The sequence below is a fragment of the Emys orbicularis genome, chromosome 15 (assembly GCF_028017835.1).
Source record: "Emys orbicularis isolate rEmyOrb1 chromosome 15, rEmyOrb1.hap1, whole genome shotgun sequence".
NCBI classification, from domain to species: Eukaryota; Metazoa; Chordata; order Testudines; family Emydidae; genus Emys; species Emys orbicularis.
This window is the reverse complement of record NC_088697.1, coordinates 21,867,647-21,892,931: the sequence shown is the minus strand read 5'-3', so window position 1 is coordinate 21,892,931 and position 25,285 is coordinate 21,867,647. Positions and strand designations below refer to the sequence as shown.

The 25,285-nt window shown below is 43.4% G+C and overlaps 1 protein-coding gene across 9 annotated transcripts in view; it reads right to left on the bottom strand.

The window, feature by feature from the left end:
• Window positions 1-25,285, bottom strand: part of PRDM10 (PR/SET domain 10) — a 55,561-nt gene that overhangs the window by 2,831 nt on the left and 27,445 nt on the right. For 3 of the 9 annotated variants that reach the window (XM_065416990.1, XM_065416991.1, XM_065416993.1), the window contains 10 exons: window positions 16,543-16,890; window positions 14,424-14,579; window positions 12,410-12,589; window positions 11,333-11,443; window positions 9,740-9,940; window positions 8,687-8,830; window positions 4,545-4,715; window positions 1,961-2,101; window positions 1,543-1,711; window positions 472-584 (listed from right to left, as the gene is read on the bottom strand). In XM_065416990.1, the coding sequence (XP_065273062.1) occupies window positions 472-584; window positions 1,543-1,711; window positions 1,961-2,101; window positions 4,545-4,715; window positions 8,687-8,830; window positions 9,740-9,940; window positions 11,333-11,443; window positions 12,410-12,589; window positions 14,424-14,579; window positions 16,543-16,890 (1,734 nt within the window). Of the gene's footprint in view, window positions 1-471; window positions 585-1,542; window positions 1,712-1,960; window positions 2,102-4,544; window positions 4,716-8,686; window positions 8,831-9,739; window positions 9,941-11,332; window positions 11,444-12,409; window positions 12,590-14,423; window positions 14,580-16,542; window positions 16,891-23,738; window positions 23,751-25,285 lie in introns of all 9 variants that reach the window. The other 6 variants (XM_065416992.1, XM_065416995.1, XM_065416994.1 and 3 more) reach the window with 5 other exon arrangements.

Here is a 25,285-nt window from a genome sequence, read left to right as displayed (position 1 = left end):
AGGGATTGTGGTACTGCATAAATAATTAACTGTGTTTTCCCTTGAAGTAGATGACTGACACCTTCCCACCAAATAGATCCTTTCTTGCCTCCTGGACCCTAAAGAACAATGCCACATTGCTCCTCAGCCTTGGGCCTCCTGAGTCCCAGCATGTTATGTAACTAAGGGCTGCAAGCGTAGCTATGGACACTGCCCCAGTATGGTACTTGGTACAAGTGTTGCAGAAGGCCTGTGATCTTTTAGATCATACAGTTCTATCTCTCTGTCACTTACACACACATTCAGTTTTTATCAGTTGTAAGGCACGTAACTTCAGAAAACACCTTTACACGTATCCTTGGTATGACACCACCATGTTTCCTACTTTGTGTCCCCCTGACATTTCTTTTGGTGTTTCTTTAATGTGTTCAGACCGAGAGCTTTATGTCTAATTCATCCTCCCAGAACAAAGACTGCCATCCTTCTGCTTACCTGGGTGACCGCTTTCACTTGCCCTGTGTTCACTGTGGTGACAGGAGTGCCTACCGCGGTCTCTGCGATCACATACTGACCCTGTGGGATGGTCATCATCTGAATTTCTGATGCTAGAAGAGAGGATCGAGAAATACAGTTAAAGACTCTCAGAGGTTAGTATGGATAAAGCCCAGGAGTGCTACAATGGGGCCTGTGACTATCCCCATTTTAATGCAGAGGTAAGGCTGACTGGCAAAGAGTACAAGTTTCAGCATGAAATGCAGTGCGGCTGCTTAAATGAAGATGGAAGTTGCATGCTGGCACCCAGTCTCCAAGGGCTGTAAGATTAGGCAGCAGCTGACGCCAGGTCGTACAATTTAAGTGTTGGGCTTCTGGTGAGTTATCAACACAGCCTTCATCTGGGCAAAGTTTGAGCTCGCGTGGAAAAAAGAATCAGATACTTAGGGCCGGATCCTCAGGTGGTGAAAATCAGCATAGCCCTATTGACTTCAGTGGAGCTACACCAACTGACATCATCTCAGGATCTCTTTAGTCCACAGCCATCATATCCCGTTGTTGCCATATATGGAAGTATTCCTCAAGGATGTGTTGCTCCAGGATTCATAGAGGGTTGTTGGCCAGAGTTGCACAGGAAGGTACTTGACATCAGTTGTGAAAAGTCCATTTTGTGTCACCCTCTCTTAAATGAGCCTTTTCAGAATGCGTTAGGGCTTTCCTCTGAATTTAAACAATCCATTCTCCAAGGCAGACTTATTCTTGCCAAATGCACTCCCCTTGGAAAAGAGAAACCAGCCTGCTAAAATAGACCACTTAAAACACAAGGATGTGACTCCAGCCTGGAAAGGGGAAAGTCCAATAATAATAGTTTGTATTTATATAGCCCTGTTCCCCTTCAAAGTGCTTAATGAACATTAACTAATGAATCCTCCCAATCCTCTGTGAAGTAGGGAAGTGTTTCACTTCCCATTTTACAGCTGGGGAAATGGAGGAAAAGGGGCTAAGAGACTTGAATCCAGTCCCAAAGGGAGTTAATGGGATTGCTGACCTTCTCCCATTTCTGATACTTACGGTAGCTACGAAATGAGTTCCATGTGCTGGGTAGATACGTGTGCTGGACTGAGGATCCTTGCTGTTGCTGGAGAGTTTGGCTTGGTGCTGATGTCGTCGTTTGCATTTGGGAGGGGCTGAGTTCCTGCTGAGACTGTTGTGATGAGGGACTCAATGGCTGAGCTCCCACCTAGAACAACACCATGAAAATAGACATAATTATTTATCTGCCAGCAGGATATGGATTACACGCATTTGTACTGCTGGAGGTACATTCCTCTTAGGCCTGGTCTACACTGGGGGGGGTCGATGTAAGTTACGCAACTTCAGCTATGTGAATAATAGGAAACAATGGGAGTCCTACGGACAGAGCATCAGCTACATAGGGCTGTATAAAACTCCAGCGGAGAATGCTCTTTGCATTGGAAGCATGGGATACCTGTGATGACGATTGAGTTGTTGGGGCTGGCTCTGTGACCTGGATATGCTGCACCTGGATGGCATGCTGGGTGTACGTCTGGGGGTCATGCAGCTGTCCAACGTCCACCGTGGAATGCTGGGACTGGTGAGGTGAGGTAGCCTGGGAAAATCAAAGCAGAGCTGTGAACTGTAAACTCCCTAGGGCAGGGACTGTGTCCACCTTTCTGTCTGCATAGTACCTAGAGCAATGGGGCCATGATCCTGATGGGGACCTCTGGGCACTATCATAATACAAATATTAAACAATAAGCAACACTTGGAGTGATCAGTAGCCTGCATTACAACAGGGTTGTTGCTAACTTGTAAACAGGGCTAAAAAATTGCATCATAATGGAAGGTAAATGAGCAATTTAGTGGCACAAAGAGACAATTCTCTAATTATTAAATCTATCGATTTATATGGTGCCAATTACCATAGCATCTGAGTGCCTCACAATCTTTAATGTATTTATTCTCACAACACCCCTGTGAGGTAGGGAAGTTCACTGTACAGATGGGGATCCCAGGCACAGAGAGACTAAGGGCAAGTCAACATTTCAAAATTAAGTCGACCTAAGTTAGGTCAACGTACAGCCACCACAGTAATTCAATTGCTTTTGCATGTCTACACTACGCTCCTTATGCTGGCGGTGCGCATTCTCACCAGGAGCACTTGCACAGATTTAACTGTCAGTGTGGGCATTGTGGGACGGCTTCTGACAGGCAGCGCCAGTCAATGTAAGCAGCGCAGTGTCTACACTGACACTATGTCGATTTAACTACGCCTAAGCGCTACACCTCTCGTGGACGTGGAGTTATCCAGTCAGTGTAGTGGGCAAGTTACATGGGTGGGAGCTACATTTTAGTGTAGATGCTTACAGAGTTAGGTAGACATAAGCTGCCTTACGTCAACCTAGCTCTGTAGTGTAGACCAGGGCTAAGTGATCTGCCCAAGATTACACAGGAGTCCGTGGCAGATCAGGGACTTGGTCTCCCAAGTCCTAGACTAGTGCCCTAACTACTGGACCATCCTTCCTCTCTGTAAATGTTTGTGTTCATACATTCCAGAACTGCATATCCATGCTCTGATTAGATACAGAAGTGTCTTACCTATTAAAGACTCTTAGGGCATGGCTACACTTGCAGATGTAGAGCACTGTGAGTTAAACCCGCCTTCGGAGAGCGCAGTAGGAAAGCGCTGCAGTCTGTCCACACTCACAGCTGCTTGCACACTGGTGTGGCCACATTTGCGGCACTTGCAGCGGCATTGGGAGCAGTGCATTATGGGCAGCTATCCCAGCATGCAAGTGACTGCAACGTGCTTTTCAAATGGGGGGTGGTGGTGTGGAGTGTGACAGGGAGTGTGTTGTGTGTATGTGGGGGGGCTGAGAGCATGTCAGCATGCTGTCTTGTGAGTTCAGACAGCAGCAGACCTCCCCTCCCCCTCGCCTCTCTCTCTCACACACAGCATTCCACACTAATCTGTCTCAGAGCACACTTATCTGTCTTGGAGTAGATAAGCAGCCGGCTGTCAGAAACGGAGCTTTCAAACAGCATATCCGCATTCCTACAGCGAGTTCAAAACAATGAGAAGAGTGGCCACTTGACTTACGGGGATTATGGGATGTTTCCGCAGGCTGATCAGAGCGCAGTAATGCAACAACTTGTCCACGCTGGCACTGCGGCGCTCCAATGGGGGCGCAGCAAACGTTATTCCACTTGCCGAGGTGGAGTACCAGGACCGCTGTAGCCGCGGAGTCAGAGCGCTCTACATGCCTTGCCAGTGTGGACGGGTAGTGAGCTAGGGCACCCAGGGGTCCTTTATTGCGCTGTAACTCGCAAGTGTAGCCAAGCCCTTAGAGGCACCAACTTCTGCTTAATTATAGTAATTTAATTAGAGACATCACACCTTGTTAAAATCAGTTCAAAGCTGCAGGCACCAGAATCTCAGCAGCTGAATCATTAAAACTTCATTCATGTCAAATGGTTCCAGTATTTAGGCCAGCGTTAACAAGGGGTGCAGCATTGCTAAAAATGAGCAACAAAGGGACAGGAAACAGCTCCCCATTTCAGGCTCAAATATAAGCTGTTTGACACTTTCAGATCCACCCAAGCAATCAGAGGCTGAAGGGTTTAAAGGAGCTGCTCTGGTTGTGCAAAGCTGCCTGAAATACATTTCCCCAGCTCCACTAATCCCATTACTCTCTATATTTATTTTTAAGGGGGTTACTGAATGTCACAGAGGACGAATACCCTAAGAGTTAATACATGGGGAAAGCAAACACTTTCCAAACGTTCAGATTTTGGCTCCAGGTCTCGGGGGGAGGGGGGGGGGGTTCAAATTGCTCCTCCCAACTGCAGAAGTGGGTCGCCCACTGACCCACTTTGTCAATTCCTGAGGGGCAGCCCCTGGAGCAGCACCAGCAATTTAGCTTGAGCTTCAGTCTCCAGGTGATACCTACCCAAAACCTTTCACCATCACAACATTTTTTTTAAAGTCTTCAAAACTGGTGCCACTTAAGCTTGGGGAGAGATATAAGATACAGCCTCAGTAGATTACCTACCTGGGCCACTTGCACAACCTGCAGCTGTATGTGCTGGGGCTGCTGCAGGCCAGCTGTAGATTGTGATACAGGGATGTACTGGATTCGCTGATAATCTCCCTGTGGGGTTCGATAGTCTGTCGTCAGGGTCTGGGACAGTTCTGTCATTGCTTGCGTCAGCAGATCTGTTGTCTGAGGAAGACAGGCACACAGTGCATCATGCAATATTATCTCTTGGACTGAATAATGTGCACGTTTGTACTTAACCTAACCTAAATCACTGAAGCTTAGTCAGTAATTTAGAAGAGTTTACTGTGTATGGAGCTCTACTTAATGAGATTCTGTCAGCAATCAGGCCAGTGGGAATGCTCTGTTCTGCATCGTGGGGGACCCATATTTTCATGCTCACTCTCTTTCCTTACCACTGGCAGGGACAAGGCATACAGGAAGGAACTGCATTCTCTCCCAGGTTTAGAGTTACTCTCCTGTTACTCGATGCAGCTGTGCTCAGCTTTTAATTGCTGGTGGGCCACCTTGCCAAAGACTGACATTTCAGACAACCACAAAATAATCACATCTTGTGATGGGGCTGCAATGGCTGTGTCATGCTGGTGAGTAAATGTGAGAGAACAGTTCATAGGTTCATAGAGTCTAAGGCCAGAAGGGACCACTGGGATCATCTAGTCTGATCTCCCGTCTAACACAGGCCAGAGACCTGCCCCAGAATAATTCTTAGAGCAGCTCTCTTAGAAAAACATCCAGTGTTGATTTAAAAATTTCCCATGATGGAGAATCCACCATGACCCTTGATACATTGTTCAAATGGTTAATTATTCTCACTGTTTATGCCTTATTTCCAGTCTGAATTTGTCTAGCTTCAACCCCCAGCCACTGGATTGTGTTATGCCTTTCCCTGCTAGATTGAACAGCCCGTTATTAACTATTATTCCCCATGCAGCTACTTACAGACTGTGATCAAGTCACCCCTTAACCTTCTCTTTGTTAAGCTAAATAGAACTCTTTGAGAGACAAGGTGGGTGAGGTAATATCTTTTATTGGGCCAACTTCTATTGGTGAGAGAGACAAGCTTTCAAGCTTATACAGAGCTGAAGAAGAGCTCTGTGTAACTCGAAAGCTTGTCTCTCTGAGCAACAGAAGTGTCCAATTAAAGATATTACCTCACTCACCTTGTCTCTCTCTAATATCTTGGGACCAACACGGCTACAGCAACGCTGCATACGAGCTCTTGGAGTCTATCATTATAATGCATATTTCTCAGTCCTTTAATCATTCTCTTGGCTCTCCTCTGAACCCTCTCCAATTTATCAACATCCTTCTTCAATTGTGGGCACCAGAACTGGACACAGGATTCCAGCAGCAGTCACATCAGTGCCAAATACGGAGGCAAAATAACATCTCTACTCCTATTCAAGAGTCCCCTGTTTATGCATCCCAGGTTTGCATGAGCTCTTTTGGCCACAGTATCACACTGGGAGCTCATGTTCAGCTAATTTATCCCTCAAATCTTTTTAGAGACACTGCTTCCCAAGTCAGAGTCCCCCATCCCGTTAAAACGGCCTGCACTATATTCTTTGTTCCCAGATGTATCCATGTACACTTAGCCAAATTAAAACACATATTGTGTGCTTGTGCCCTGTTTACCAAGCATCTAGGTCACGCTGAAACATTGACCTATCCTCTTCATTATTTACCACTGCCTCAATTTTAGTGTCATCTGCAAACTTTATCAGTGATGATTTTGTTTTTTTTTCAGGTCATTGATAAAGATGTTAAATAGTGTAGGGCCAAGAACCAATCCCTGTGGGACACCACTGGAAACAGACCTGATCAATGACAATTCTCCATTTACAGTTACATTTTGAGACCTATCAGTTAGCCAGTTTTTAATCCATTTAGTGTTTGCCAGTAGTCTTGCTATTTTGTACAGATGTAGTTTCACAAGACTGTCATCACATCTCCACACTTTTCTGCCCCCCGGCTCCTGGGAACAAGGGTTCCATCTCCCGTCTCTCTTCCTAGCTGTTGGAGTGCAAGGATTTAATTCTTGCCTTGCAATAGGCCGAGGGACCCAAGAGTTTCATTCTTCCCTCTGCATGGAAGGGAAGCAGGGGAATTCAGAAACTTCCAACGCGGTGGTCAATATTCCTCATGCTGCCTGGCACTGTGGAGAGTGCCTCTGTGACTGGCATTGTGCCCATTCTGCTTTAGATCAAGTAATGCTGATCACGTGTGCAGAATCTAAACAGCCTCTGGCTCAGGAATCAAAGGCTGAAGCTCTACACTGACTCTTGCTACCTGTGCTAGTGGGTTCCAAAGCTAGTGGGTGCCAGCCAGTCCCAGCTACATGACCTATGTTTGGCGATCCTCAGCGCCCCGCTTAATTCAGCCTTAGCCTCACTCAGCCACGTGCAGAGAAACCCACATGCCAACATCACACTGTTACTATCTTCATTCACAAGCCAAAAAGAGATCTGGATTCGCAGCTGGGAAATGTAACCGTTTGTCTTTGGAACATTCTGAAAACCTTCCTGTTGGTATAACTGAACTGAATGGTAAGTGCCATCCTTATGATCTACAGGACTGCCAAGCAAGAGAGGGTCCTAGGCAGCCAGAGATGAGTTTATTCCCCATCTGGTCCAGCTGCTGAAGAAGCAGATAAGGCTGCTGCATGAGTTACAGATCTTGCCTGGGATTCATATTCCCCCAAAGAGCAGGATGCAAAGTGGCTGTTCGTTTTTCTCTGCTTGTACCAGCCCTGTCAACCAGAAAATGATTTCTACAATAGTATTTTAAGGTGACACAAAAATAAAGAGGAAGTTCTGCTCCTTGTGGTTGTAGCATTTTTATTCAAGTATTGGAGCAAACGCGTGCATCAAGAGCTCTATCTAGAAAGTCCTATTCCAGCATATGGGCACTTCAGTTAGGCACATAAGTGCACAATTTACACATCTTAACACAGATTTAAATGCCCAAATACTAGAATGTGACATTGTAACGAAGCTGAAAACTGCTCTTTGCTTTGTGTTTATACAGCCATTGAGCACAACAGGCCCAGATCCTGTTTGGTATTCTTAGGTGTTATCATAATAGAATAAATAAATAAATAAACAAAAAATTGTATCCACAAGCTCAGAATTATTCTTTATAGAAGTAGAAATTTTGTCCTTTCAGGAGCCTGGTCTGTGTTTCCAGGTTGAATAATCTTTTCTCCAAATATATTCCAGCTATCCTACCTATCTAAGTGAAGCAGTGCTGCTCTGTGCTATTGTATTTACTAAACATGAAGAAACAATTAACACTTGGCTAATCCGATGTATCAAGCCAGAAGCATCAGGGACATTTTCTGTACGCTCAGTGCCTAGCACAATAGGGTTCTGGGTCTCTGACTATGGCCCCTAAGTGCTATGGTAATATAAATAATAATAATAATTATGGATGAGTTTGCCCTCTCTCAAGCACACTCTGGTCATGGTTATTTACAGTTTCAGTGAACAGTCTTGAAATAAAGTTTAAAGTGTGGATGACATTTTTTAAATTTTGCAGGAGTTTGGTCCTTTGCCATTCAGGGGAGACAAGAACAATTTTCTGGTCTCTGCCAATCGCTGCCTTGGGAGTTGGGAGTGTTGTGGAGGCAGCACGCTTCACCAGTGGTGATGGAGGGAGCTCAGATCACTCAAATAATACCCCACCCAAATGACTAAGGGGTGGCTTTGACTAGCACTAAAGGGAGTTTAATCCAGTCCTCGGCCATTAGGATGGAACATGAGATTTTCCAAGGCGCTAAAGTGATTTAGGAGCACAAGTGCCATCAACTTTCACTGGCACGTGTGCTCCTAAATCACTTAGGTGCTTTTGAAAATACCATCTGGCGTCCATAACATATGGGGAGTGAGGACAGGAGAGGATGGGGTAAGGCTAATGGGCAAATCTTTAGATCTTCAAACAGGGAAATACAGAACCTCTAGAGGAACAACAGTAAAGTGCATAGATTCATATATAGAAGTGATCTATGGGAATGTCTCAACATAAGCCTTGTAATACCAAAGTGATGGGAGCCAAGCAAATGCTAATAATAATTATAATCTAGGATATCTTGACTGTTTCACTCAGATGGCCTGATTTACCATCCTTTGCATTCTTACCACAACAGTCTCTCCAGTAGTGCTGTCAGTGGTTAAAACTGCAGGGGTGGAACTGATGACGGCTGCTGCCAAGGGCGTGTGTATCGTGTTAGGGAGCTGAGCAAACTCAGGGTGCTTCTTGCGAATGTGTTGTACCATCTTGGTCTGTGGAGGGGTGCAGAGAAGAGGGTTAGGGAGTTGGCCAGTGAGATTCCTCAGACCATGCGATGCTCAGGTCACCAGTGAGAAAACACAAAGACCATGGAGTTCATATTAATTAGACTTGCCTGACGATGAGCTTTTGCCTCTCAAACTTCATGGCCCCATGGACCAATCTCCCCCGCACAGTCAAATGTTTTGAGTATTCATTCAGAAGAGAGCAGAAAGTCTCTTCTGTTTCTGACTCCCTCCTTCCTCTCTTTACTACCCATCTCATAAAAAAAGACCATCAAAAGAAACCTAAGGGGACAGTTTTGAAAAATCTATGGACAAAATTCACAGAAGTGGCCCTGAATTTGGGTACCTCAACCCTGGAAAAGGAAAAAAACCACTCTTTTAAACTCATGTACCCAGGAAGGGCATAAGTATTATCTCCTTTGGCTTAGGGATGTGTTTCTGGAATATGGGAGGGTCTGAATTTAAAGTGCTATAACTATTCTGGAATAACACTCTGTGTAAACACTTTTATTCTGTAATAAAAGTGTCTACATGGGAAGGTATTCTATAAGAGCTTATTCCACAATAGCTATTCTGGTCAATTTCCACATATAGACAAGCCCTGACACCCAGGCAGATAAAGCAACTTACCCAACATCACACAGCAAATCAATGGCAGAGCTTGGAATAGAACCCAGGAATCCTGACAACCAGTTCCCCAATCTAACCACTAAACACTTCCTTTCTTTGTAAATCAAGTAAACTGTGTTCACATTGTGAGTACTCAGTTAGCTTGAAATCTGTTGTCTGATTCATGATGAAAGGGCTGAACCCCTCGATTGACCAATGCAAGAGCTGTGGTGGAACAACGTCACTAGGGAGGGGCTCTGTTCTGAGGCAAGGAGACACTCACAGTACCTTACTGCTGTACTGTTTGGAACAGTGAGGACAACAGACTGGTGGAGTGGCTATTGTGCCCGTGAGCTGGGTGTGAGTACTCAGCATGGGGTCTGGCTCTCCCGGTCCCGCTGGGCGCAGTTTCCGGATACTCGGAGGTAGCTCAGCACCGGGATGGTTCTTCAGAATATGGGCTTTGCGTTTGCTGGCACTCTTGTACACCTGTGGGTCAAAATTTTTGAATGAAAGCAGCCTAACACCAATGGCAGTACCCAAAACAGACAGAGTTTGTGTGTCTCCATCCAGAAAGTTCACATGCCTCTTTTCACAGGAATTTGTACAACAATTTTATATGATAGTTGTTTCTCTCTCTCTCTCTCTCACACACACACACGTATCACTTTACCAGCTAGTGAGACAACTATCTCCAGGATGGCATGTAATAACTACTTCACACTGCACAGAAACCCAGCACTACACAACTACTTAGGTCAGGAATTGAGGAGGAAACCCCTGTTCAACTGACATTCAAAGGGGAAATGTCATGGGAGGCAGAATGTAATCACTGGAATTGGAATTTGCCTAGGCTACTAGGATTAACATCTCTACTGTTGCTCAAGCATCACTGTGTCTTTAATAAACTATAAGGGATCAGCAAGTCTGTTTTGAGTCTAGTTTCTTTAGACACATCATAGAAGCTACAGTTAGAGAAAAACAACAAAGTAACCTTTTATAATAATCTAAAAAGGAAGCAAGCGAAACAAAACTAAAGAAACATTCAGCAAGGAGTGGGATGCTCTTCTAAACCACAGATAGGAGGCATCAGTGAATCACATGATGGAGGCAAGAAAAGTTGGTGCAACTTTTCCAGAATAAATAAAAGTTCATATCAGAAACAGAGGTCAATGAGTGGGTCATACTCAGAAAAAGCAGGCACCCACCAAAGGTAAAGGAGAAGAAGCTGCAGGCTACACAGAACACTGGGAATCACTGGAATGTGGCTAAGAAGTGGATAGCACACAATAAAAAGTCTTAGGTCCAGATCCTTCAAGGTAAATAGGTGCCTAATTCCCTTTTACAAGTGCTGAGCACCCACAGCTCCAGCTGAAGTCAAAAGAAACTGCGGGTTCGTGGCACCTCTAAAAACCAGACCTTTAGTCCCGTGGGCTCCAACAGTGCAAGGAGCTTGTGGTGTGTGAAACAAGCTGAGCCTACAGAAGCTACAAAGTGTGCAACCCCCTAATTAGAAATTGCAGAGCTACAATTCATTTGCAAACTTAACACCATTAATTTGGGATCGATTAGGGACTGGGAGTGGCTGGCCCACTACAAAAGCAATTTTCCCTCTCTTGGTATTGACACCTCCTCATCAATTATTGGGAGTGGACCACATCCACCCTGACTGAATTGGCCTTGTCAACACTGGTTCTCCACTTGTAAGATAACTCCCTTCTCTTCATGTGCCAGTATATCTATGCCTGTATCTGTAATTTTCACTCCACGCATCTGAAGAAGTGGGTTTTTACCCACGAAAGCTGATGCCCAAATAAATTTGTTAGTCTTTAAAGTGCCACCGGACTCCTCGTTGCTTTGATTGGTGACTTCCTTACATACCTTATCACAGTACTGACAGAAGTAATCTCTGTTGGGTTTGATGATGGGCAATGTTAGCTCTGGCACCTCCTCTATTTTCATGTCTGGATGTCTCTTTGATAAATGATTCACCTAAGAGAAAGAAGCAAATCAGAATAAGAGAATATATTACAGCTGGAAGCTAAACAATGGACTCTTCTCTTGGTCACGGGGAGTATGGATTCCCCAGTGCAGTGCCCCACCAAAACGTTGCTAACCAGCAGCACCCCCACCCATCTGATGGCACTGGGGTTCACATTCATTTGTGGTCAGTTACTGAAGGTGAACCTAGTCACCTGCATCCCATTTCCAGTTTCTATGGCTGAAAGACTTGCTATTGGAAAAAGCAAAAATATACTCACACAAATTTCCTTTGGTGAATGGTCCTGATACACACTAGTTTAATTTTGTTTGAGCCAGTGCCATGAAAAACCCAGGCGGGGGTCTGATTCAGACTGATTTTTCGCATTACTCCAGAATTTGCTGGCTCCAGGCAGCACTACAGTTTGTGTGTGTAACAAGGTTCCCAATGCACTGAGCATCCTTCCCCACTAATCTCACAAGGACTGTTTCCCGAAGTGGCATTTTATTTCTTGTGGGGCAGATACTAGAATGTGCATGCCTGATCCACATAAGATGAGAAGAGGGTCAAACTCTCCAAGAAATAGTAGTGGGGACAGAGGAATAAAACAAACTTCCTAGTAAATAATAGAGGAACGTCTGGAAACTGAGCGGTGGAGCCTCCCTGTCCCATCTGGACTATGCAATTGTGTTACTAATCTCAAACTTGGTGCCCAGATAGCACTATGATGGATGTATTATACATCACAATGCTTATATACCATGGGGATAGGCCAAAAAGAAAGGAAAGAAACAAAAAGAGGATCCTTTGTAAGAACTACAATTCCTGCAGTTCTTTCTCAGCATTCCTCTGTTCTAATCACCTGAAATCTGCAGGCATTTCTTTATTATTCACTAAAGCTAAATACTTATGTAGTAAATCATTCCTAATTGACAAAAGTTCATAGGCAGAGATCGCAAGAGCATCAGGACACTAACCAACATGCCTCTCCTCCGGAAGCCCATCATGCACAGTCGGCACTTGAACATGAAGCTCTCGTAGTCGGTGGAAGCTATCCGAGGCTTGAAGGTTTTAGAGCGGCTGATTCGATCAGCTTTCTTAGCTTCTCTTTCTGGATTATGCATCCTTTGCATGTGCTCCCGGAGCTTGTCTTTCCTCTGTTTAGGACAACAGTCAGAGAGGAAGAAAAATCAATTTTATAGCACTTGTTTGTTAAAGGGGTGGCCAAAACATACCATAGAGAGGTCCATTCTTGGAACTGTCATCTCCAATGTGGAGCAGGCTGCTAAGATATGGATGGAGCATGGTATGCTGGGAACTTTTGCTTCTGTGGGCTGCACCTTCATTATTAAAGAAGCTGACTGGAGAACTGGATCAGTAAGAAGCTACAGAACACCTTTCATTTCTAAGTTTATGGTTGGCAGGCACTGAAAGCTGTTACCTGTCTAATGCTAGTTCATTGGTCTCTGAGAGATGAGCTGGTGGGTCTCAGTCTAGTTCTCAGTGGCAAAGGGTTCCCATGACTACAAGTTGGCACGAAATGTAACCCTTGATGGCAGAGCCCAACTGCTGACTAAGCTGCAGAGACCAAGCCTACCCCACTCCCCCCCAACCTCTAGAAATAGTCCCTCAAAGGCAGAGACGAGGCTTGCACCTCCACCGGCTGTATCTGGGTAGAGGTCTCAGGGCTGAATTATGGCACTTTTCACAAACACATGCAAAACATAAGGGGAAAATACACAGGGCAGCTGCAGTTCGCTCTGTTCAATGCAAAGATGCACATGTATCCATTTTTACTTATCTTCCTGACTTCAGTGGGAGTCCTACTTAAAAATGATCTCACTAGGTGGCCCACTGTTGTACATTTTTTCCACCCAACCGTTTCCATTTATGCACCTTTGTCCTGCATTCTGCATTATGGTAACAATAGCTACTAGGGCTGATGTTATCCATGCTGTGAAAGGCTTTATAATTATAACAATGTAGTAACATTTTGCACTTTTGCAGCAACTGTCATCTCAAAATGCTTTACAGGCATTGTTATCTGCCTGCATTCTGAGGTATCATAGGATTTATATTATTACACCCATTTTACAGATGGGGAAACTGAAGCCTAGAGAGATTAAAGTGACCTGCCCAACGCCGCACAATAAGCCAAGATCACAGCTGGTAATGGAAGCCTGGAGTCTAAACTCTTGGGCACAGCCCATTACACAATACTTCCTCCCATAAACAGAGTATTTCCGTCACTTTTCCTCTAAAATAACCCTTTCCCTAGGCAGCATGAATGCCATTGTTTCATTTGTCCTTCTAGTTTGATGCTATGATCACATTTTGCTACTCTTCTTAACTTTTCAGAGGCTGAAGCATCTTATAGTTTCATGCTGTGGTGACCAAACTTACAACATTATTGTAGTGTGGATCTTACCAGAAATCTCTCACACGTGTTTATTAGATTTTTGCTCCCCTTTGGTCCAGTTCAGTTTCATACTGTCCCTTTAAAATTCTCTACAGCAGTTTAATTCCGTCTATTCTGTACTTAGAGTTGTAATTTTAGGATCAGATGTCCATAGCCACTTCTTATAACTTATTTCTCGTGGCTTGTCTGGGATATTAGTCCATTGAGCTCAGTAAAAAAGATTTCCTAAACCAAGTAATGGGAAGCACAATGTTGGTGGCACTTTGCACTAACGCTATGCAACAAACTGACTCTACAAGTGGATGGAAGGAGGATGGACCTGCCCGTTGGTGTTAACAAGCTTATTATAAGCAAGAGCTGAATTGTTTGCTCAGGACAGAGAGAGTAATTCAAAAACATATGCTGCAGCACACACACTGCATGGATCGGTGCATGCAATCTGCATGCAAACCTAGCATGTCTACAGGTGCTGATTGCTTCTGTTTCTGGGAGGACAATCTTGCTGACAAAGGAGGGAGAAAATGCTGTTCCGGTATCACTTTGGGAACACCACAGCCCATTAGATATGTTACCTTGAACTGCTTGCCACAGGTGGAGCACAGGAAGTCCTTGCGGTCCGAGTGTCGCAGCATGTGGAGCCGCAGCTTGTCGGGACGGCAGAAAGCCTTGTCACATTCCGTACACTGGTAAATCTTTTCCGAGTGGAAGCTGCGCACATGCTTCTTCACCTGGCAGTGAAGACCACAGAGAAAACTCAGGGCACTCAAGATATGGAGCAAACAGACCACGGAACCATCGCAGCAGCTCTTAGCAACACTAGGGGGAGACTTGGTTACTACTGAAGCTCTGTTCTTTGGATAGAATCTATCAGCACAAGAAACTGAACAGCCTTGAATAACAGTTTCCAAGAACACATTAGACAAAACAATTCCCTAGTGGTGCTTTGGAATCCTATTCTCTTGCATATCTGGGAGATGTGGAGATGGGAAGAGTTTTTAAGAGTTCTCTAGTCTGTTCTAGGGAAATCTCAATTCTTCAGTGTGAAAGCCGTGGTTTACCAGAATACTTGGGGTCCTGATAATAGCTTAACAGATGCTAACAGCATAATGAATGAATCCTCGTAATCTTTGTTACAGATCTGCATGGACACTCTGATCTCCCTAGGAATGATTCTTGAAGGCACCTGCAATTGCATGATTGGGCATTTTAAAGACAATAAAAAAGGATGGCTGATGTAGTGGCAATGGTTTTACTAGACCAACATCTTCGAGTTACACGGTTAGCTGATGCTCATTCCCTCTATTTCTTTCATTTGAAGGAAATCTGAGAACATAGATTAATTTCTTTTGATCAGAAAGAATTAGGTGGCAGTTACAGTATGCATGGAACATAGGGAGCAGTTCATTTTGAACACCTTCCTGCATGCAGTTTCCTTTGCATGTTTTAAGAATGTCTTTGCCTCATCAGGTGCACAGCAGGATCTTTAATAAAACAGCTATTAAGGCTTGGAATTCCAAATCCCAGCACTGAAAAGAACAGGATCTTTGAGGCAATCCTTATTTTCCTCCTGCACCATGGAGCCACTTGGTATCTGTATCTGCTCAACAATAATTACTCAGGGAAGTAGACCATGATTTCTGATGATTAATTCCCAGAGTGACTGGACTTAATTATTCATACAGCAGCATATGAAAAAGTGGAAAGAATTTGGGAACCCTTCCATTACTAGATCAGTTTAACTGGAAAATTGATGGGGGAGATGGTCATAGTTTAGGTAATTAGCTTGTTATTTCCTTTCTGCTCCATGTTAACAGAGGCTGGATTATTTTGGGGTGGAGGGATTTATTAATAATCCCCCCCGTCTTTTCTTCTTTGAACTTTTGGATAATACCTATCAGTTCCTGGATGTATCACTTGACTTGAAACTGGATTTCCGTGTTTAGTCTCCGGTCATGGTACCTTAGTGAGATATATGTGATCTTCTTTATTCATGTTAAGTGTAATGAATGTATGTAAGGTAGGTTTACATTTTTCTCACCAAGCAAGAAAACAGTCCTCTAAAATTTCTGTAATGTCTTTCATCTTGAAGGACCCCACAAATTGCACAAAGGGGTTACATCACCCACAACTCAAACGCAGCTACTTGTATGGAATGTGGAAATGAAGAGGAATATACTCAACTGAACCTACTGGAGGAATTTATGGAAGCAGAACATACTGAAATGCTCTGAATTACTGCCCTGGAGTCAACAGCATTACTCTTGCAAAAAAGGCCATGGGATTTTAAATATATAACGCATTTTAATATGTAAATTTAGTAGTTAGGGACAAGTGTACATTCTGATGTCTGCTGCATCCAGCAAGAGGGAAAAACCTGTTGTGCCATGCATCTCAAACAACCCTGTACGATCAAGAATTCTGTTTCATGTTGTCCAAAAGACTGCACCAACCACACTACACCATGCTGGGGTATTGGGTCACTACTGACCGAAAGGGAAAAGTGCCATCTACAAAATGAACGTTACCACTTCCTGCAATGCTGTCAGTTTTCCCATCCACAAACCGATCCTGCTTAGCTTGTAAGAGCATACAGACTTACAGCATAAGCTGGCCTGAATGGAAACAGTCCTGAGAAGCATTACACATGCCAAAGACCTGGAAGCCATTGCTTGTGGTCAGCACGGCACTCACCTGGATAAAATCGGGAAAGCGTTTTTTACAGGTAGGGCAGGTGAAATAGCCATCATTGACGTGGATTGCCACGTGATCTTTGAGCAGGTCCAAGCGGTCAAAAGACTCAGGACAGAAAATACAGGAATATGTTTTCTGGTCCAAGTGGAACTTCATGTGACTCTCCAGAGCGCCGCTGTTGATAAAACCCTTATTGCAGATGTCGCAGGTCAGAGGGCAGTTCCCCTCCCGCCCATGGAATCGCAGGTGCTGATCCAGCTTGTCCTTCTCCCGGAACGCCTTCCCACACTGCAGGCATTTGAAGGGACGGAAGGACTTTCGGATGAACAGATGCTGAAGAGCTGCATTCTGAAAGACACACCCAAAAAAGAAGTTCAGTGTTTATTATCACATACAGACTTTACATACAAGTATTGTCAAATTTAAGTGAGCCAAGATATTGAGCAGTTAAATCTCAAAAGACTCCTTTGAGGTAGAAATGTATTATCTCCATTCTACAGATGGAGAAACTGAGGCAGAGAGCGGTTTCAAGACTTGCCTAAGGTCACACAGTGAGACTGTAGCAGAGCCAGGAACAGAACTCAGGAGTCCTGAGTCCCCGTGCCCTGCTCTAAACACATTTTGACACATAATTTTTCTGTAACATAAACTCACTCTTCCCTTTCCAGGGTGGGCTTGAGCCTGAGAGGTGTTGGACATCGTAGCTGATCTCTCAGGACAAGGTTCTGGGTATTTATATTTGTAGATTAGCCACCACATTGAGGCATCTCCCAATTACTCATACGCATTGTCTGTTAGCAGAGCCTCTGGGAATCTGCAGCCTTTTGGGGGGTCGGTTTCTGCACCAAGGAGCATCAGAGAGATCTGCAGCAGTGGTTTAGCATGGCCCCAAACTAATAACGCTGGATCAAGTGGATCTCTGTGCTAACCTAAACCTTCTCAGTATTATTAAAAAAGAGGAATGGGAGTTTTAAAAACATTACAGCAGGGCCAGATAGGCAGCTTCAAGAGCAACACGTAATATCTTGTGGGGAACCCACACAATTCTACCCTTAAACGCACACTGTGTGTGTGTTTGTGAGTGAAGTAGAGAAGTGAACACACTCACAGAGAAACACATACAGAGTTCTGGTAAGAGCTTTGGTAGAATTTTGTGGGGCAATCAAAGGTATTTGATTATATCTAATCAAGCATTAATTGCATTTTTATTTATTACAATGTTTAGACATTAAACTCTATTAAATATATATTTTTAAATTAACTTACTATGTATCTCCTGCTATTGTTCTTCCTTCTCTTTCCCTTTTCCTTCACTCCATTTCTTTCTTTCGTTCTCTCTTTCTACCGTATATCTTTTCTTCTCTCTCTCTCGCCCCCTTTCAGTGTCTGTTTTCCTTTGATCTAGTTTTCCTATAACATTTAACAACTGCTGTTTCTTTCCTTCTCCTGCTTTCTAGATTAGACAAATCCAGCGAAGACCTGCTCAGCTCCTGATCCCTGCTCTGGCTGCTGTAGGAGCAGTCACAGCTGGACTTGCAACCTGTGGAAATAGTTGGTTGCCCAGTGGGCCTGCATTTCAGTAGTGGCCAGGGACTTTTTATGCTGGCTGGCAGTGCATATGGGAGCAGACTACATTGACAAATATGAAATCCCATATTACAGTGCAGAGGACTGAAATGGTCTGGGGATTCAGCCATTTCTCTCGCGGTGCTATTGAAATCTAAGGAATTTTTACACTCTTTCAAGACAGGCTCTCCCTTCCAGTGTTTACTGTTGTCTCCTTTCCACTCAGCTTCTCTGATTTTTGTTTTTTTTAAATCCACATCCATGCTAGTCAGGGAAACAAGGCTAGAATGCTGCTAGTTACTGTGTTTGAACATGCTCGTTATTAGCATGGCATGCGCTGCTACTCTTGAGTCAGTGTCAAACAGCAGATACTGATGAAGCAGGGCTCAAAGCTGCTCTGTCAGAATTAGAAGGCACCTCGGAAGTTATTCTGGAGTACTGGGCTACAGACACATGAAGAGAATCTGAATGGTTCTCGCCACTGTCTAAACTGTAAAGGAGGAAACCGTCCACTCTTTCTAGTAAAAGCGAAACGTAACAGCAACTGTTTATAGAAAATGACAAAACACTATATATATATATATATATATATATACACACACACACATTTCCCTTTTCCCATGTAATCTCAGACACCATCCCATGACATAAGGAAAATTTCTAGTCACAATCAGAAGATTTTGGAATGTTCAGCGACACCAGTGATTAATTTAGCTGAAATCCCGAGTGCCTTATAATGGACTTCACTGGAGTTGGGAGTCACTCTTATACTGTAAAAAGCGACTGAGTCCTGTGGCACCTTATGCTCCAATACGTCTGTTAGTCTATAAGGTGCCACAGGACTCTTTGTCGCTTTTTACAGATCCAGACTAACACGGCTACCCCTCTGATACTCTTATACTGGGGGCATGTTACTCTGTTACTGAGTCAAATTTTGGGGTGGTTGGTCTTTATTTTCAGACACAATAATACCTCAAAATCCTACAGCACTTTTCATAGAATTATTGACATATTGGGCTGGAAGGGACCTCAAGAAGTCATCAAGTCCAGCCCCCTACACTGAGGCAGAGACCAAATAACCCTAGACCATCCCTGTCAGGTGTTTGTCCAAACTGTCCTTAAAATCCTCAAGTGCTGGGGATTCCACAGCCTTCCTTGGAACCTTATTCCAGAGTTTAACTACCCTTGTAGTTAGAAAGTTTTTCCTAATTCTAACCTAAATCTCCCTTGCTGCAGATTAAGCCCATTACCTCTTGTCCTACCTTCAGTAGGCATGGAGAACAATTGATCACCGTTCTCTTTATAACAGCCCTTAACATATTTGAAGACTGTTATGAGGTCCTCCCTCAGTCTTCTTTTCTCAAGACTAAACATGCCCCGTTTTTTTAAATTTTCCTCAAAGGTCAGCTTTTCTAAACCTTTTATCATTTTTGTTGCTGTCCTCTGGACTCTCTCCAATTTGTCCACATCTTTCCTAGTGTTGCACTCAGAGCTGGACACAATGCTTCAGGGGAGGCCTCACCAGTGCCGAGTAGAGCAGGACAATTACCTCCAGTGCCTTACATGCAACACTCCTAAAAATACCCCCCAGAATGATAATAGCCTTTTTTGCAACTGCATCACGTTGTTGATTCATATTCAATTTGTGATGCACTATAACCCCCCGATTCAGCAGTAGTACCACCTAGCCAGTTTTTCCCCATTTTGCCATTATGCATTTGATTTTTCCTTTCTAAGTGAAGTACTTTGCACTTGTTTTTACTGAATTTCATCATCTTGTTGATTTCAGATCAATTCTGCAATTTGTCACGGTCATTTTGAATTCTGATCCTGTCCTCCAAAGTGCTTGCAACACCTCCCAGCTTGGTGTCATCTGCAAATTTTATAAGATACTCTCCACTCCATTATCCAAGTCATTAATGAAAATATTGAACAGTACCAGACACAGAACTGACCCCTGAGGGACCAAATCAGACACACCCTCTCAGTTTGTCAGCGAACCATTGATAACTACTCTTTGAGTATGATCTTTCAACCAGTTGTGCACCCACCTTCTAGAAATTTCATATACACCACTTTCCCTAGTTTGCTTATGAGAATGTCATGTCGGACTGTGTCAAAAGCCTTACTAAAAATCAAGATATATCACTGCTTCCACTAGGCCAGTAACCCCGTCAAAGAAGGAAAATAGGTTGGTTTGGAATTTGTTCTTGACAAATCCATGCTGGCTATTCCTTATAACCCTCTTATTCTCCAGGTGGTTAGACACTGAATGTTTACTAATTTGTTCCAGTATCTTTCTAGGTATCAAATTTAGGCCTACTGGTCTGTAATTCCCTGGGGTCCTCTTTGTTCCCCTTTTTAGCCAAGGATCTCAAGGCACTTTGCAAATATGAGAAATTACACCTCACAGTGTCCCTGGGAGGTGTTGTTATCTCCCCTTTACAGATGGAGGAACCGAGGCAAAGAAAGGTGAGGTGATTTGCCGAAAGTCACACAAAGGCAGAAACAGAACCCAGAAGTGCTGACTCACAGTCCCCACCTCTAACAGCTAAAAAAACCATTTCTCTTAAGAAATACTGAGCCAAATTCACTCCTAGAGTAAGCAGGTGTAACTCCCTATGTGCACTTACACAGTGATACAATCTGTCCCATAATCTTGGGTTTACATGTTTCTATTGTTTGTATAACAATTTACTTGTGCTTTGAAATAAAAAAATGCATAATTTTCTGCTAATGACAGGGATTTACCAGGAAGTCAAACAATCTAGACAGATGCAATTCAAATTTCTATCTCCTCCAATACTGTTTCTTAATGTATTTAACCCAAATACTTTATCACAGTGGCAAAACAGAAGGCCAGATCCTCATCCAGAATAAGCTGCCATAGCTCCATTGATGTCAAAGAGGCTATGCTCATTACCCCAGATGAGGATCTATAAACAAGCTTTTGGAGACTTTTATACTCTCCTCTGTTTATCTCTTAGAAGTTTAAAAATCATATTTCTTTTCTTATCACTTCTGTCCTTTTCCTTTTTCAACTCTAAGGCCTGGTCTACACTAACCCCCCAATTCGAACTAAGGTACGCAACTTCAGCTACGTGAATAACGTAGCTGAAGTCGACATACCTTAGTTCGAACTTACCGCGGTTCAGACGCAGTCCACACGCGGCAGGCAGGCTCCCCGTCGACTCCGCAGTACTCCTCTCGCCGAGCTGGAGTACCGCAGTCGACGGCGAGCGCTTCCAGGATCGATTTATCGCGTCCAGACCAGACGCGATAAATCGAACCCGGAAGTTCGATTGCCAGCTGTCGAACTACCGCGGTAGTGTAGACCTGGCCTAAGTGTAATGAATTGCAGAATTTGAAACAATGAAGCCACACTCTGCATGGTTGTACGTCAGTGTTACAAAAGCTCTACCCGCAGTTAAAGAAAACCATAGATAGCTAGAAGGTGGGGGAGGAAATATCTTTTATTGGATTTTATTTTATAGATAGCTACATCATTCAGATTCCTCACCCACTGCCAATGAGGCTCTTCCTTGATGGGATAGTATGTAAGATGTGACTGAGAACTGAAATGAACAAAGCCTTTTAGAAAAGCAGTCAGGCTTGGCTTTAATTTCAGAACAAAATTCCACTCTCAGAGCAGCCCACGGCATCTTGATTCAGATTTTTCTCCCCTTATATTCATGAATGTCTCAGCAGAGGCAATCAATGTGGGCCAATAATGATGTAAACACCTGTTCACTGGAAACTGGACTGAGACCCATTTCACGCAGGCCAAAAAGCAGCTATAAGATGGCGACGAGTCCCTTCTCCAGTTTCTTCTGATCAGGTTTGATGACCAAGGTCATCAAATTTGAATAGATGATCAAGAAGAGGGAAAGGTTCTGATTCCCAGCTACCAATTCCAGGATCCATCCTGTTTCCTTTTCGTATGGTTTAATGGAGCTGGGTGTAAGCCAATCTTTAATTATTAGAAATCAGGATGAGACCTAATGTAGGGGCAGATTGTCTCACATCTGTGGGATTTTTACACCTTCTTCTGACACTTCTGGTACTCATATTGTATTCGAGACAGAATACTGGATTAGCTGGACCCTGTGCCTGATCCTGCATGGCACTTCCTGTATACTACCCTATATGTATAATTACATCATGACTATGCCAGATCTGCTCTGGAGATAGTTTGTTAATTAAAGCACTATTGTCAACTAGTTAAAAACCCATACTTTAGAGTTTGAAAAAAGTAAGGGGATTTACAAAACCTATTATCAGTACATATGTTTCTCTAGTTGTTGTTGGTTTTGTGGTTGGTTGGGGGGGGGGGAGGGGGCGGTTGCTTGTTTGTTTTCCATTTAGTTTTGAATTTAAACATTCCCCTTTCACTATGTTATAAACTCAAACACTGCAGTAAGGTGCTAGTGCCATGAGAACCAGAAAAGTGAAACTGACTGGAAACTTAAGTGATATTGACCAGACTAGTCTCAGCCAAAACTGAGTGATGTGCATAATTTTTGTATGTTATTTTGTTATTTAATGAATGTGTTATTTATGTAAGTATGCTTAAAGATATTTGCTAAGCACATTTTAAAATATAAATAAATACATAATATTTTGCATTTACATTCAAAGTAAGTAAACAGCAAATAGTAAAAGTATAACTGATTTTTAAAATTATCCCGCTTGTAATATCTGTAGTTGTTATTAGTAACATAGATAAGGGATATTTTGTTTATAAATTAGTTTTATGTTGACCAATGTCTCTTTAATTATTGCTATAGAACCCAGGGTGAAATCCTGGCTCAATGACAAAACTCCCATTTGACTTGAATGGGTCCAGGATTTTACCCCCAAAAGTTTCAACAATGAACGTTTGGGAGTCCAGCACAAGTGGTGGTAGTTGTTGAAATATATTTATCAACAACTGAGTGCTGCATTTTTAAAAACTATTTATTTAGAGGCATTACTATGGAGCTTATTACCACAATACCTGTTAATAGTCATTACAAGAAATGCTAATTCACTCGAAAACTAGATATTTAGATGAATCTATATGACTGACCACCAAATTTAAGGTAGTTTTAAGGCGGGTCAACCCCAAGGTACTTGAAAATGTTTCTTTCAAATTGCATGCAACTCCATATTAGGTATTTCCTAAGTGGGAACTGTTAAAAGCACTAGACAGAAAGGTGTAAAATATATTGTTATGGTCCACACTCTGCCAGACTACTAAAGCCACTGAAGTCTAACATAAACTACCAAAATCAGGTACACAGAGGTGCACCAGACAGACCTGAATCAGGTTCAGGGGCCGCAAAGGGACAGCCCATTAAATACCCAGCTTAAAGTTTTGGATGATTCATTTAAACATCTTTTAAAGAGCTAATTATTATTAATTCCTTGCAGTGGATCAGTCTGAAGGGGACTAAGAGAAACTATGCAAACACATAGTTATTGGGATGACACTCCGTTTTGTGCATGATCTGTATACAAAAGAACAAACACAAGACCATCAACAACGCAGATTCCATCTGGAGACATTAAGCAGAGGTTGCACAAAATGACATGGCAGGCAATTTTGTTTCGTTCCATTAGGTTAGACACAGGATAAAAACCAAACCTACCTGCAGCTCCAACTGAGCAGGCAGCATTGGGGGAGAGAAAAATATTTATGTTATGAAATGGACCGTAAAACAGAAGACTTGGCTTTGGCAGAAATCAGTCTCCTGTGGGTCATTATCAGTCAGGGCCAGATCTGGAAGTCCTAGCTCATTCTTCACTCAGGCAAAACTCCCAATGAGAGTTTTGCCTCAGTAAGAACTAAGCAGGGAGTTCAGGATTTGCCCTTCAGTTAATAACTGCCTAGAAGGAGTTAAGATGTGAGTAAGAGTGAAGATGAAAATCACAGATAGGCAGAAAGACAGTGTGTCTTAAAGGTTTTCATGTTTTCTCAGATAGCATGTTTATTAAAAATTATATAATGAACCCTTCAGAGTCTCAGTGAGAATGAAATGTGCCTGGCAAGAAGTGGTAGCTATGGGAAGATAAAGAGGTTATGGATGCCAGGATCAGATTGCTGGGAAGTAATGGGTAGTGATTTATTTATTTAAGTGCTGTCCTACTGGTCGATACTCATCAGAATTTAATAATCTCTTACATTTCCATTGTGTCTTTCAGCCTGAAGGATCCCATTGTGCTTTACAAACTGCACCTCTGTCCTGCAAGCTGTTCTGCATGAGTGCAGGGCTTCATCCACACGGAGAAACTTTCAGGATCAAGCCTAGGTAAGTACAGCCATTTTTGAAATGCATCCAGAGAGTGGCAACTAACAAACATATTGGATGGTGCACAACAGTGGGTAGGAAACATTTATTTTAGCCAAGGACAATGATGTAACCCCCTATGTCACAGTTCAGGGCAACTGCACCTGTATTCTCCGCCTATGTTTCAGCAAGGGCACCCACTGGCTCCTCTGGCCGTCACTCCTCTTGAAGGGAGACATGCATCTCATGTCCTTCTGAGAGGCTATTTCCAGGCTGAACAGTTCCCTGCCTTCACCCTGTTATTCCCAGCAGAGACAGGCTGCTCAAGCTGGCCTGCTGGCTTTCTCTTCAGAGACGGCTAACAGTGTGACTGCCCACGAGTATAGTTACCACACAGCTCTTTTTATGCAAGCCTCTTTTATTCTTAAGGTAATAGCACTACAGACAAAACACCTTACAAACAATAAAAGAACCTACTCACGTGCTAATAGGCTACCAGAGATCACCCCAACTCTAAAATGGTCTCTTGCAGGAGCAGTCCTTCAGCATCCCACCAAGGTTTCAAGTTCATCACAGCTTCATCTCAGAACAAGCACCCAGTCTTATGGTGCCTCGTTAGGCCCAGTTCTTCCAGCCCTTCCCTGAGGATTGGGACCTGCTGTGGGCCAGGGGTCCTGTCTAGTTATGGGATCAGGAAGAAAGCCCTGGGCCTGTGTAAAACCAGGCTAATTATCCCAAAGTCGTTTCTTTGTCTGTTGGTCCCTGAAGAATCCAGTTTGAACTAGTATAGCCAAACCTTTCCGGGGGGGAGCTTCACAGAGCTGATAACCGGAGGAATTACATTTGCATCCCCTTCCTCCTCGAGGAGTTACATGCGATTCCACAATGACACATAAAAAAGTACATTT